The 13,458-nt window shown below is 38.8% G+C and overlaps 1 protein-coding gene and 1 long non-coding RNA gene across 2 annotated transcripts in view; one reads left to right on the top strand and one right to left on the bottom strand.

The window, feature by feature from the left end:
* Positions 1-824, top strand: LOC124288172. The gene is made up of 3 exons (XR_006901403.1): positions 1-232; positions 454-528; positions 778-824. It is a non-coding gene; the product is annotated as an uncharacterized LOC124288172 (long non-coding RNA).
* Positions 825-3,042: 2,218 nt separating this feature from the next.
* The window catches only part of LOC124288171, a 99,718-nt gene continuing 89,302 nt past the window's right edge, over positions 3,043-13,458 (bottom strand). Inside the window, exons 6-7 of the mRNA XM_046724753.1 lie at positions 7,736-7,975; positions 3,043-3,425 (exon numbers count right to left, since the gene is read on the bottom strand). Of these exons, the coding sequence (XP_046580709.1) occupies positions 3,108-3,425; positions 7,736-7,975 (558 nt within the window). The 3' untranslated portion in view covers positions 3,043-3,107. The remainder of the gene's footprint in view (positions 3,426-7,735; positions 7,976-13,458) is intronic.

Here is a 13,458-nt window from a genome sequence, read left to right as displayed (position 1 = left end):
GTCTGATGAAAGGTATAATGTGTGTCTGATGACAGGTATAATGTGTGTCTGATGACAGGTATAAAGTCTGTGTCTGATGACAGGTATAATGTCTGTGTCTGATTACAGGTATAATGTCTGCATCTCATGATAGGTATAATGTTTGTGTCTGATTACAGGTATAATGTCTGTGTCTCATGTCAGGTATAATGTTTGTGTCGAGGACAGGTATAATGTCTGTGTCTGATTACAGGTATTATGTCTGTGTCTGATGACAGGTATAATGTCTGTGCTGGTGAGAGGTACAATGTCTGTGTCTGATGACAGGTATAATGTCTGTGTCTGATGACAGGTGTAATGTCTGTTTCTGGTACCAGGTATAATGTTTGTGTCTGATGACGGGTATAATATCTGTGCTGATGACAGGTATAATGTCGTGTCTGATGACAGGTATAATGTGTGTACTGACGACAGGTATAATGTCTGTGTCTGATGACAGGTATAATGTCTGTGTCTGATGACAGGTATTATGTTTGTGTCTGATGACAGGTATAATGTCTGTGTCTGATGACAGGTATAATGTCTGTGTCTGATGACAGGTATAATGTCTGTGTCTGATGACAGGTATAATGTCTGTGTCTGATGACAGGTATAATGTCTGTGTCTGATTACAGGTATAATGTCTGTGTCTGATGACAGGTATAATGTCTGTGCTGGTGAGAGGTACAATGTCTGTGTCTGATGACAGGTATAATGTCTGTGTCTGATGACAGGTGTAATGTCTGTTTCTGGTACCAGGTATAATGTTTGTGTCTGATGACGGGTATAATATCTGTGCTGATGACAGGTATAATGTCGTGTCAGATGACAGGTATAATTTGTGTACTGATGAAAGGTATAATGTCTGTGTCTGATGACAGGTATAATGTCTGTGTCTGATGACAGGTATTATGTTTGTGTCTGATGACAGGTATAATGTCTGTGTCTGATGACAGGTATAATGTCTGTGTCTGATGACAGGTATTATGTTTGTGTCTGATGACAGGTATAATGTTTGTGTCTGATGACAGGTATAATGTCTGTGTCTGATGACAGGTATAATGTCTGTGTCTGATGACAGGTATAATGTCTGTGTCTGATGACAGGTATAATGTCTGTGTCTGATGACAGGTATAATGTCTGTGCTGATTACAGGTGTAATGTCTGTGTCTGATGTCTGTGTCTGATGACATGTATAATGTATGTGCTGATGACAGGTATAATGTCTGTGTCTGATGGCAGGTATAATGTCTGTGCTGATGACAGGTATAATGTCTGTGCTGATGACAGGTATAATGTCTTTGCTGATGACAGGTATAATGTCTTTGCTGATGACAGGTATAATGTCTGTATCTTGACATTCATTGTTGCATTGTTTGGTTGCTGTTTTGGGCAAAGTAACATCTTGATAACGGTTTTAACTACTTGGTGTATCTGCTCTCTTTTGCCCAGCAGTTTATAGTACTTCATATTCTTCGTCTGGTTAGGTGTTTATAAAGGTCCACTTCGCCGTATGGCATGCTGGCAATAGTGCAATATGTGATGTACAAATGTTTGTGTTGAGATATATTTATAATCCGTTTGGCTCAAAAGCGGATCAATGACACTGATCATTCTAACTGAAAACTAATAAATATAAAAATACTCATTAAAATGAAACACTGATCATAATCAGGAAACATCAGACCAACTCTGTGTGCTGTCTTACTTTTGCAGCTCTCTTTATGTCCTAAAATAAAAAAGTTGACATGGGATATGTCTGATTTAACAAACTATCATTAAAATTTTGACAATGTTCAGTATTGGTTGTATCTGGTGGACATGGGAGGAGGGACTGCTAAAATAAAGGTGGACAGCCAAGTGTCATAGTGGACATGGGAGTCATCGTGGACATAGGAACAAGTTATTGAATCATTTAATTGTGCTGATATGCCATCTCCATACTTTCCCCACACCTGGCTGTTCCTCTGGGATATTATTTTATCCCTGACAATATGTCTGAGTATCTGGTGGATGGGAAATGTCTGATAGTGTATCTGGTGGACATGGGATACTTCAGTTGTATCTTGCTCTAGAATGGAGGACATGACAAGATAGTGCAAGATAGATACAAGTGTTCATGTATTCAAAGCATATACGTTTTCTTCACAATATCCAGCTTTTTCATAGTGTTCAAGAATGCATATATTTACACAATTATTACTTTCACCTGTGGAAGGTGTATGTGTCTAACAGTGTAAACGGTTGTTGACTGACCTAAAGCTGTTGTCATTCTTGTGGTCAGGCTGGGTTCAAACCACTTTGGGTTATGTCTATTTATCTGTTTATGGATGTTGTATTTAGTTGCCATTAAACTTTTACCACATGATGGCATTGCTTTACTTTGATGCTGCCTTTAGCAACACTGCAGTAATGTTACAGCATGGGGCACCAGAAATCAGCTTGACATTATGTTTGGACACAGGTCTTCATCATGATGGGTGACCAGCTGCCACACTGCCTCCATCCAATATACATGTATGATATCTCCTTGATATCAATTATATCCACAGGAGTCGATGAAACTCGATGTGATAGAGTATGTATAGGAGGTTGTCTTGTATACTGGAATATAAGATATTCTAAAATGTGATGTACGTCTGTGTCTTATAACCCATCAGAATCAGGTTATTAACCCTAGATGGTGTAACTAGCAGTAGGTCATTAAACCTAGTTGGTGGCATCAGAAGTAGGTCATTAACCCTAGATAATGTAAATAAAAGCAGGTCTTTAACCATATTTGGTGGCATCAGAAGTAGGTCATTAACCCTAGTTGGTGCCACCAGAACCAGATCATTGACCTTAACCCTGGTGCCACGACACCAATGTTGTTAACCCAACTGGATGAGGGTGTTCGTGATGTGACAGGCAACGATGTTGATCGGGTCATATTCGTAATTATGGAAACAATGAACATTTAGTTGACACGGAAAATCTAACTAATCCTGGTCAATCACTTGGAATTGTCTCAACAAAATTCATGCAAAAGAGTAAACCAATTTATTATATTATATGTCTAAATTTCTTAGGTAGTTTAAATACATTTCACATCACCCCACCAGACTGGGAGAGGTATTTCTTCGGAGTGAGTCCACATAGATCCACTCCATGGCACGGTACGGCGCCAACAGCTTGCAGTAGTACATGCCAGCAAAAGATGAGATGGTGTAGTCGGCAGCTGTCACTAGGGAGGCAGAAGTTACCTCCAGCGCATTCCCTGTTTCCTTCAGTTCCAAGGTCCGTCCCACCCATTGGATGCCAGTGCTAAGTTTGACGTCATCTTTGAAAACCAGTTTCCTCACTGCACGTTTCTGGTAGCGAGTCCTCGCCACACTAGAGGAAGAGCTGAGAGCCAGCTGGAATGCAGCCTGTGGGAAGAGGATCAACAGTCAACTACAACAATCTCCTTATAGCCCAGCGGATAAGTGATCAAATTGTGCACTTCGTGTTACAAGCATGAAATTTGGCATGATTGTAGCTTATACCATTCTTATTAAATAAAGATCGAGAGGCTTCGCAGATTTTTTATAGTTTTCATATTTTGGGGGGAAAAAGTGAAAAATGATACTTTTTCTACTATTTTAATCATAACTTTTTCTAATATTCTCCAATTCTCATAAATCATATATCATATTGTAGAAAATTCATAGCTGATCATTTTCCATATATACATGTCTTGTCTATCTTTAATGGTTAGGTCTATGGAAGTTAAATTATATCATGACAACCCGAAAAAGGGAAAATTGACGGACTTTTTTCAAAATGGCCGCCAAATCGACTACAACAGTAAAATAAGTATGAGATCATCCCATGATCTAACATTTTTATCATTTCTTTGCAAATCAAAACGAAAGCCTCGCAGATATTGGCCATTTTTCCTTTTTGGGGGGAAAATAGGGGGAGAAAAAATAAATTTTCCGAAAAATGTTATCTCAACTCAAGTTTAAGTCCTAATAAATTATGTATCAAGAATATTGCGAGAACAGATGAAAGTTTATTTGAAGGGATATATCAGAAGATTTACATTCATCATCCAAAACTGTGTTCCACAGGAGATGACCGGGGTGGTGTAGTGGTTTCACTGCGCGCATACCAAAAAGACGTTAAAATATGGTACTTCTGGTACCTGCCTGGCGCTTGGCATTAATGGATACAACAAGGACTGGTCGGCTCGGAGTCAGTATAATGTGTCTGAGTGGGGTATTCATGCTTCACTGCGGCATGGTATCTCAGTGGGCTAGCACTATAAAACCAGCTTAAGTCTGGGCTAGTACAAGCAGCCGCACATACACATACAAATACACATACACACGCATGCACGTCGTCATAGGAGCGAAACATTCTCAAGCACGACGTTAAACCCAATTTCACCTCACCTCACCTCCACAGGAGATATCGCCTGTGTGAGATCATTAGATATCTCCTAGGAGATATCGTTTTGACAGTACAATGCTCTGATTTTGTACAATGCTCTGACAATGCTATGACGTCATGAACTGATGACGTCACAATGATATGACATCGCTGCACTGCAAGTCTAATGGTAGTACAGTGTTGAGAGATTTACAGTTTTCATTAAAAAGTTATGAAGAATGATTTTTTATGATAAATAGAATCTCACCCTCGTGTCTACTGATATCAATTATAACAACACTCGTTGATAAAGGTAAAAATAAAATGTGTACCTTTATCAAATCGTGTTGATATGATTGATATCAAGACACGAGAGAATGAGATTCTCTATGTATAATGTATGAGTTTGTTTGCCTATGGATCACCTATAAAAACCATATCAAAATCAACGCAAACATGTTTGATTTCAACATCAATGTCAAAGTAGCTATATTCAACAATCTGTGGCAGGTTACTCAATTATGTCTTGAGTGGAATTGTATCTAGCTTGACTGAATTAGAAAATCAATTAGTCTCTTCCACATTTGCACAGTGCAGTGCACTTTAGAGCTGCTTTTACATACTTGGACCGGTTTGAACATTTTTTACACAGTATTTATTATTATTAGCATATATAGGATATTTGTATAGCAAAAAGTTCTTTCTTGTTGGCATCACACCTCATAAAATCTTGTCAGTTCTGAGGAACACATGAATTGGCTTCCACTCGTCGTCCTTTTCCACTTCCTCTTTTTGTTCTTGCACTGGATTTTACGTTGCGTGTTGATATTTGTCCCAAACAACATACACTCTCTGATTGGAGTTCAGAGGAGTATGCAAGTATTTCAAGAACACATTATAAAATATCCATCCAATGTTATTTGAGCTGCGGGTTTTAGCATGTTTATTACTGCGACTCCATCAAGGATTGATACGTCAACATCTGGTTTTGAGTCAGTTTGTGGTGAAATGTCTTCAAAGCAATTGAGAAGAACTGATTTTGTGCATGGACGTAGAGAACCTTGATGAGATATAGATGGTACGCAAGAGTGATATTCATGTCTGAAAAACTCATTCAGGTTTCCATCCCTTGACTCGTCTGTATATATCTTGTCTTTATGGAAGAAATTTTACATTCATACTGTTGACACAAATGTGGTTGTGTTGGCCATAGCTGCAACAAGCGTTCTCGATCCCTACCAATGTTTCACAGCTTCACAGGAAGTGACAGTGTGTCATCCTTTGGTAGAATAGGAAAGAAGACATCGTGGAATGGATGGAACGCGTTTACTGAAATTACAGGCACCTTTATTTCCCTCGCTCGTCCACCACTTGAAATCACTAATGCACAGATTCATCAGCTTGAGAGATTTGTTGTGCTGCTGACAGCAAGCAACCACATGAAAGTGAATGAAGCAAGAAAGCATTTGTTCCCCACGAAGGGGAGAACATTGGACAATATACCCCCAACAGAATCAGCTTTGATCCAACATATAGAGAGCTGTATATCAGGGGGCTTATGTTTGGGGGCAATCTCTGATGAAATCACAGGAGTTACCAAGCCCTCTGGATAGGGGCTGGCAATAACTTTCTCAGGGAGAGCTTGTACCTCTATTTTCAAGTCTTCTGAAGGCATCAAAGAGCTGCCAGGAATTGCTGAAATGCATTGTGGGCGAGCGGGGGCATGGTGGGCGAGCTGTCTTAGGCACCAGGCTAGTGATCCAGCAAGCTTGCCGGGATCGAGCCCACCTGTAACCAGCTGTAAAAACCTTGGAGTCAACTTTCTGTGCAGACTCTTTAAGTGTTGTCACAACCCTAGTGTACAGTACACAACCCTGTGCACTTAAAAGAACCCATGAATCTGTTGGTAAATGACAAGATGGCGGCCACATGAATACGTGCAAATACCTAGTTGCGGGTACAGCAATGTGCAGTAAACCTGTACAAGGTACTGTGACTATGTGTCCCAGTCCACCCAGCTGTGAATGGGTACCTCGCAAGGATGGGAAAGCCGCAATAACTTGGTGCGCCGAGTGGATGCAAGAGTTGCATGTTGCCCCGGGAGTTGAGATTGATAATACAATGTGCCGTTGAGATTGACATCCAATGATCAAGGGGGAAAAAACCAAGCGCCTTGAGCATGTATCAGTTCGTGGATATGTGCGTTATATAAATATCCTATAATATAATAATAATAATAATGATAAATACTCTGTAAAAAATGTTCAAACCGGTCCAAATGCGTAAAAGCAGCTCTAAAGTGCACTGCACTGTGCAAATGTGGAGGAGACGATTTTCTAATTCAGTCAAGCTAGATACAATTCCACTCAAGACATAAATGAGTAACCTGCCACAGAATGTTGAAATAGCTACTTTGGCATTGATGTTGAAATCAAACATGTTTGCGTTGATTTTGATATGGTTTTTATAGGTGATCCATAGGCAACCAATCTCATACATTATACATGTAAGTAAATCTTCTGATATATTTCTTCAAAAACTTTCATCTGTTCTCGCAATATTCTTGATACATAATTTATTAGGATTTGGAAATCTAAGACTGACTTAAGGTAAAATATGTTGAAAAATTCCACCCACCCACCCTCCTTTTCCCCTCAAAAAATGAAAAATGGCCAATATCTGCGAGGCTTTCGTTTTGAATTTGCAAAGAAATGATAAAAAAATGTTAGATCATGGGATGATCTCATACTTATTTTACTGTTGTAGTCGATATGGCGGCCATTTTGAAAAATGTCCGTCAATTTTCCCTTTTTCGGGTTGTCATGATATAAATTAACTTCCATAGACCTAACCATTAAAGATAGACAAGACATGTATATATGGAAAATAATCAGCTATGAATTTTCTACAATTTGATATATGATGTTTGAGAATTGGAGAATTTAAGAAAAAGTTATGATGAAAATAGTAGAAAAAATTATCATTTTTCACTTTTTTCCCCCAAAAATATGAAAAATATAAAAAATCTGCGAGGCCTCTCGATCTTTATTTAATAAGAATGGTATAAGCTACAATCATGCCAAATTTCATGCTTGTAACACAAAGTGCACAATTCAGTGAAAAAACTGCACTTATCCGCTGGGCTATTTAATGATATATGGAATACCTTGTGTCTTGATATTGATATAGATATTTGGCCGAACATTGTTGTCAAAGTGCACGAAGAAGAATAATTTAAATTCAGCTGGATAAGACATGAGATGTACATGTAGGAGGGCGTGGTCAAGCTCTTTGGTCATGTGGCGCAAGGACATAAGTCTCTCACCTTGTTGATGTACTTGCATGTGACGGTCGGACCAGGTCCGGCCTTGACCCCCGACATAGATTTTACGACTGCCTCGCGTGTCTTCATCTTGGCCTCGAGTTGATCTGGTGATGCTTTGTTTGTGGAGACATCCAGGGGGTTGAGAGGTAGGGAGACGTGGGTGACGGTGTCGACGATGTTGGTGCCTGTGTCTGCCCTTGCCTTCAAAAACGCAGGCTCACCCTCCTCCTTGTTGGTTATCTGTTATACACAGATATACAGTAACTGATCTTTACGTGTTATACACTGATATACAAGACATGATCCTTATGTGTTATACACTGATATACAACAGATGACCTTTGTGTGCTATGCAGTGATATACAACAGTTGACCTATATGTGTTATACACTGATATACAGCATTTATACTATTTGTGTTATACACTGATATACAACAGTTGACCTTAGAGTGTTATACACAGATATACAACAGTTGACTTGTGTGTTATACACAGATATACAACAGTTGACCTTTGAGTGTTATACACAGATATACAACAGTTGACCTTAGAGTGTTATACACAGATATACAACAGTTGACTTGTGTGTTATACACAGATATACAACAGTTGACCTTAGAGTGTTATACACAGATATACAACAGTTGACCTTTGAGTGTTAAACACAGATATACAACAGTTGACCTTTGTGTGTTATACACAGATATGCAACAGTTGACCTTAGAGTGTTATACACAGATATACAACAGTTGACTTGTGTGTTATACACAGATATACAACAGTTGACCTTAGAGTGTTATACACAGATATACAACAGTTGACCTTAGAGTATTATACACAGATATACAACAGTTGACTTGTGTGTTGTACACAGATATACAACAGTTGACCTTAGAGTGTTATACACAGATATACAACAGTTGACCTTAGAGTGTTATACAAGATATACAGCATTTAACTATTTGTGTTGTACACAGATATACAACATTTAACTATTTGTGTTGTACACAGATATACAACAGTTGACCTTAGAGTGTTATACACACATATACAACAGTTGACCTTAGAGTGTTATACACAGATATACAACAGTTGACTTGTGTGTGTTATACACAGATATACAACAGTTGACCTTAGAGTGTTATACACAGATATACAACAGTTGACTTGTGTGTTATACACAGATATACAACAGTTGACCTTTGAGTGTTATACACAGATATACAACAGTTGACCTTAGAGTGTTATACACATATATACAGCATTTAACTATTTATGTTGTACACAGATATACAACATTTAACTATTTGTGTTGTACACACAGATAGATAGATAGATAGATTATCTTTATTTCCTCCAAAAATATGAAGATTGTTTCATGTTACAACAAAGTGTCAAGTTGAATATACAATGACTCAGTAGACAGTTAATTGTGCAGATATTTTAGAATGACAGACTGACATAAACTCAGCCACTAATAACATAACTTCCGCCCATTCTGTCATATTTAAGTTACCAAGTGTTGTACAAGATCCACCAAGTAAATCAGCAATTATTACATCGTCATCATTTTCCCAAAAGTCAACAAAATCAGATATTGATATAATATCACAAATCCTTTCAAACATATCATTTCTCAAATCATTAAGATGTGTACAGGACATAATAACATGTTTAACAATATCAGAAGCTACTATTCCACATATACACTCTCTGGATTCAATCTTTTTACAGCCAATGTGAATAATATGAGAGAGTTTGTAAAAATTAGGCTTTTTAATCAAGGCTAGTTCCCACAGTCTACTTGGATTAAAAGGCTCTCGGATAAGGCAATATCTGGAGAGATCCTCTCTCACTGCTATCTGATGACACAACAGACTCTCGTAAGCATCACAGATTCTGGATTTAACAATATCATTCCATTTTGCTTTAGTACATATAACCCCTGTTGTGATGTATGTATTAACAGCGTCAAACAAGCCATACTTGTTTACGAGCTTAACCATGTACAGGATAGGTGATGGGGATTTACCAATGGTAGTCATACATCTGGATTCAAATAGACGATGAAGAAATAATTGTTTAACAACATAGGCATCATTTAGACGGCAGATTCTACCAAACATAAGCAAACAAGATTTTTCTATATACCCTTGAATTGGCAGTAGGCCCAGGGTATCTAGAACCACAGGAGAAGCAGTGCGTTTAGGCAGACCTTGTACCTTTCTACAGAAATACCTTTGTGTTAACTCCAACACGTCCAATTCTTTTGACGTTAAGCTGCTCCAGACAGTACAACCATATAAAGCACATGGTAAAATGACATTGTTCCATATACGACAAGCACAAATAGGATTGAGTGAACCATAGCACAAGCCAAGGTCATGATACATATTAACCAGTTTACGTGCTTTTTCACATGATGACATTGTTCTATCATACGATTTATTACATGAAGACAACTGAACTCCAGCGTACGTAACAGATTGCATGAGAGGGATGGCCACAGAACCAAGATACAGACTAACTGGTGTAAGATATCTGTCTGTATTGAATACAAGCAAGGCACTTTTACTGACGTTATACTTCAATTTCCACTTCAAACCATAATCGTACACAGCTTCTAGAAGAGTCTGAGAATTATGTGGATTGCTGGAGGTTAAAGTAGTATCATCAGCAAGAAGAATACCTGGACAGTGTCCCCATGGAAGCTGGAGACCTAGACCCGACTTATCTAAACTCTGCATTAGATCGTTGATGTACAGGCTGAATAGCCAAGCGGAAATGACTCGCCCCTGTCCTACACCTTGACTGATTCTAAAGCTATCTGACAGGAAACCAGCATAGGAAACACATGATTGCATGGACAAGTATGACATTCGAAGCAGTCTCCAGATTTTACCTCTTATACCGAGGTTATACAGCTTGAGAAACAATCCATCCAACCAAACTCGGTCAAAGGCCTTCTCATTATCGAGAAATACACAAAACACTGGGGATTTTCTTTCTCTATAGTATGAAATGGTTTCTATCAAGGTCAGTGCAGCTGTATCAGCTCCAAGATGTTTTCGAAACCCAAACTGGAGGCGATGTGGATAGTTACTTAGCTTAAGTGAAGTCCATCTTTCAATTCTAGACAAAATGAGACGTTCAAATAGTTTGCCTATAGTTGATGTAAGGGTTATCCCACGGTAATTGGAGGGGTCGCATTTACTCTTCCCTTTCCCTTTATGTATTGGTATGATATGTCCAATATTATATATCTCTGGGATATACTCATACTTTAAGATGTTATTAAACAGGACACAGAGCTGGGACGTTAGGGACCTGCCTGCATACTTTAAGTGCTCATTACACAAGCTATCAGGGCCAGGAGATTTGCCATTCTTAAGGCGTTTTAATGAAGAGACGATTTCATCACTGGTAAATGGAACATCCAATATTTCTTGGAAAATATCTTGCTTGTTGTGAACAATAGAAGACATTTCCTCACAAACACCCTTTTGAAAATTATGATCATAATCGTCTAGTTCAGAAGGTGTAGCAAGTTTACAGAAATATTTGCCAAATGAGTTACATATCTCTTGAGAAGTGCTGCTAATTTCAGATTCAAAAGTTAAGGTTCTTATATGCCCCTTTTTATTTTTCAATCTTTTGGTTGTTCTAAAAAAGTCGTTTATGTCCAATTCAGCAGCATTATAAACTTCCTGTAGCTTTTCATTTTCCGATTTTCGCTTCGATGTTCTAAACATTCTTCTGAACACAGACTTTGCTTGTTTATATTGTACATATGAAACATCATCTTTTGAGCGTGGTTTACCCTTTTCTACCCAAATCTTACGTCTTCTTCGCATATCAACATGGAGGGTTTAATATTGTCTCTCTTCCAGCCAGGGTTAAGATATGGTCGGAAAGAAGTTACTGGAATGTATGCAACAGCTGTTGCTAGAAGACATTGGGTAATGTACTCATTATGTGCTTCAATACAGTCACTAGCACATGAATAACTATCAGGGGTAAAATCCAGTCCACGGAAACAGTTTTCTGTTTCATGGCGATAGAGGGTGTGTTCGTCACAGCTTGCTTTACGCCAGTTCTGTCTATATCCACTAGACTGAGTTGGTTCTGGTAGAACATTGAAGGTCATCATCACAGGTAGATGGTCCGATACTGTGAAGGAGCGTTGGTATCTATGCAGTGGGTTAACACACTGCTCATGTTGTCCTCTCTAATGAATATGTAGTCTATCAGCGATTTGACAGTTTCACTTTTGTTTCTGTAGGAGTACGCCATCTTGTCGTGTAGAGGTATAACAGATAATAGATGTCTTGTGTTCACAGCCCGCCACAGATGTCTAGCACGCAGTTTCAACGCACAAGCTTGCCGTAGGTCTGCATTAAAGTCTCCCATAATCAAAGTAGTACCAATCTGAGAATAAATGTCATACAATGCCATGACGTCGTTGAGAGCTTCTATATAAGCACTATCAGGAACATTGGACGACGGGAGGTGGGTACCGAGTAGAAATAAGCTTTGTGAAGAAAGTTTGATTTCAACTGCTATTATCCTGTCACTCGGTGTGTCAATCTGCCGCATAGATCGACATATAGCAGAACGTATGAAGAAGCAGACGCCGCCAGATCCGCGTTGATTACGTTCGTGTTGTTGCGAGCATTTAACGAACACATTAAAATCACTGTTTATGGACTCAAGGAAATGTTCATTATGCGACTGAAGCCAGTGTTCACATACAAAGACAATATCACATGTTCTTAGTTGTTCTGTAAGGTAGTTTGTTCCGTACATAACTCCTCTCACATTCCAGGTAAGTAAGTGGAAAGTCATGAGAAGAAAAGTCAATGGTATAAATGATGTCATGTTCATATTAATCATGTCGACTTATAATCGTTTCCATACCATTCTTTGCTTGGAACCCATTCTCTGCATCTCACTCCATCTGGCCAAAACTTGCTGTCTTGGGTTATCTTTCTGGCATCATCTTCAGACGCGTTGATACGGATGGTGAAGGTGGGGTTATCTCCCTTCCAGTGTTTGAGAAGCTGGGTGTGGGTGATGTTAACACTTCGTTGTTGTGCATAGTCACAGATGGCATCTTGCACTGTTTCAAATTGTTCATCAGCACTGACATATGATAGTACTAGTCTCTTAGTCTTCACTTTAACTGATCCACGAAATGCTCTTTTCCAGTGTGTATCGAAGACAACGCGACGTTGTGTAGTCTCTTTGTTTTGATTGGATATCCCCACTTTCATCTGTGTTAGTACATGATGATTATCTGCTTGTACCTGAATTTGAGGTGTCACGCTTGGTTGGGCATTACTGGCTGGGAAACAATAGGCGAGTCCGGGTGGAGACCAGAGCGCAAGCTCGGGCTCGGGCTAGTAGGTGATTGGACCATTGTTGCATATGTCGGACTGAGCTTGTCTGTTGACAAGTTCGCATTGTCTGTCGCTGCAATCTTGGTTCGAGTATTTATACAGTCTATTTTCCCATCAATTGTAGTGGCCTTTTTGTTAATTGCTAAGAGTTCATCAGAGATTGTCGTTTCTAGTGAAAGAATGTGTTTTTCTTTTCGTAAAACTTCTCCTCTCAATAAATTGTTTTCTGATGTAAGAATATTCAACTGAGATGATAGTTGGTGATCTTCATCTGACTGACGTTTCACCTCATCATTTTTCTTTCCCATGAAGTAATGAGCTCA

This window comes from Haliotis rubra, unplaced genomic scaffold (genome assembly GCF_003918875.1).
Source record: "Haliotis rubra isolate DU_JTF1 unplaced genomic scaffold, ASM391887v1 Scf413, whole genome shotgun sequence".
NCBI lineage: Eukaryota > Metazoa > Mollusca > Gastropoda > Lepetellida > Haliotidae > Haliotis > Haliotis rubra.
This window is presented reverse-complemented; position numbering and strand designations above follow the sequence as displayed.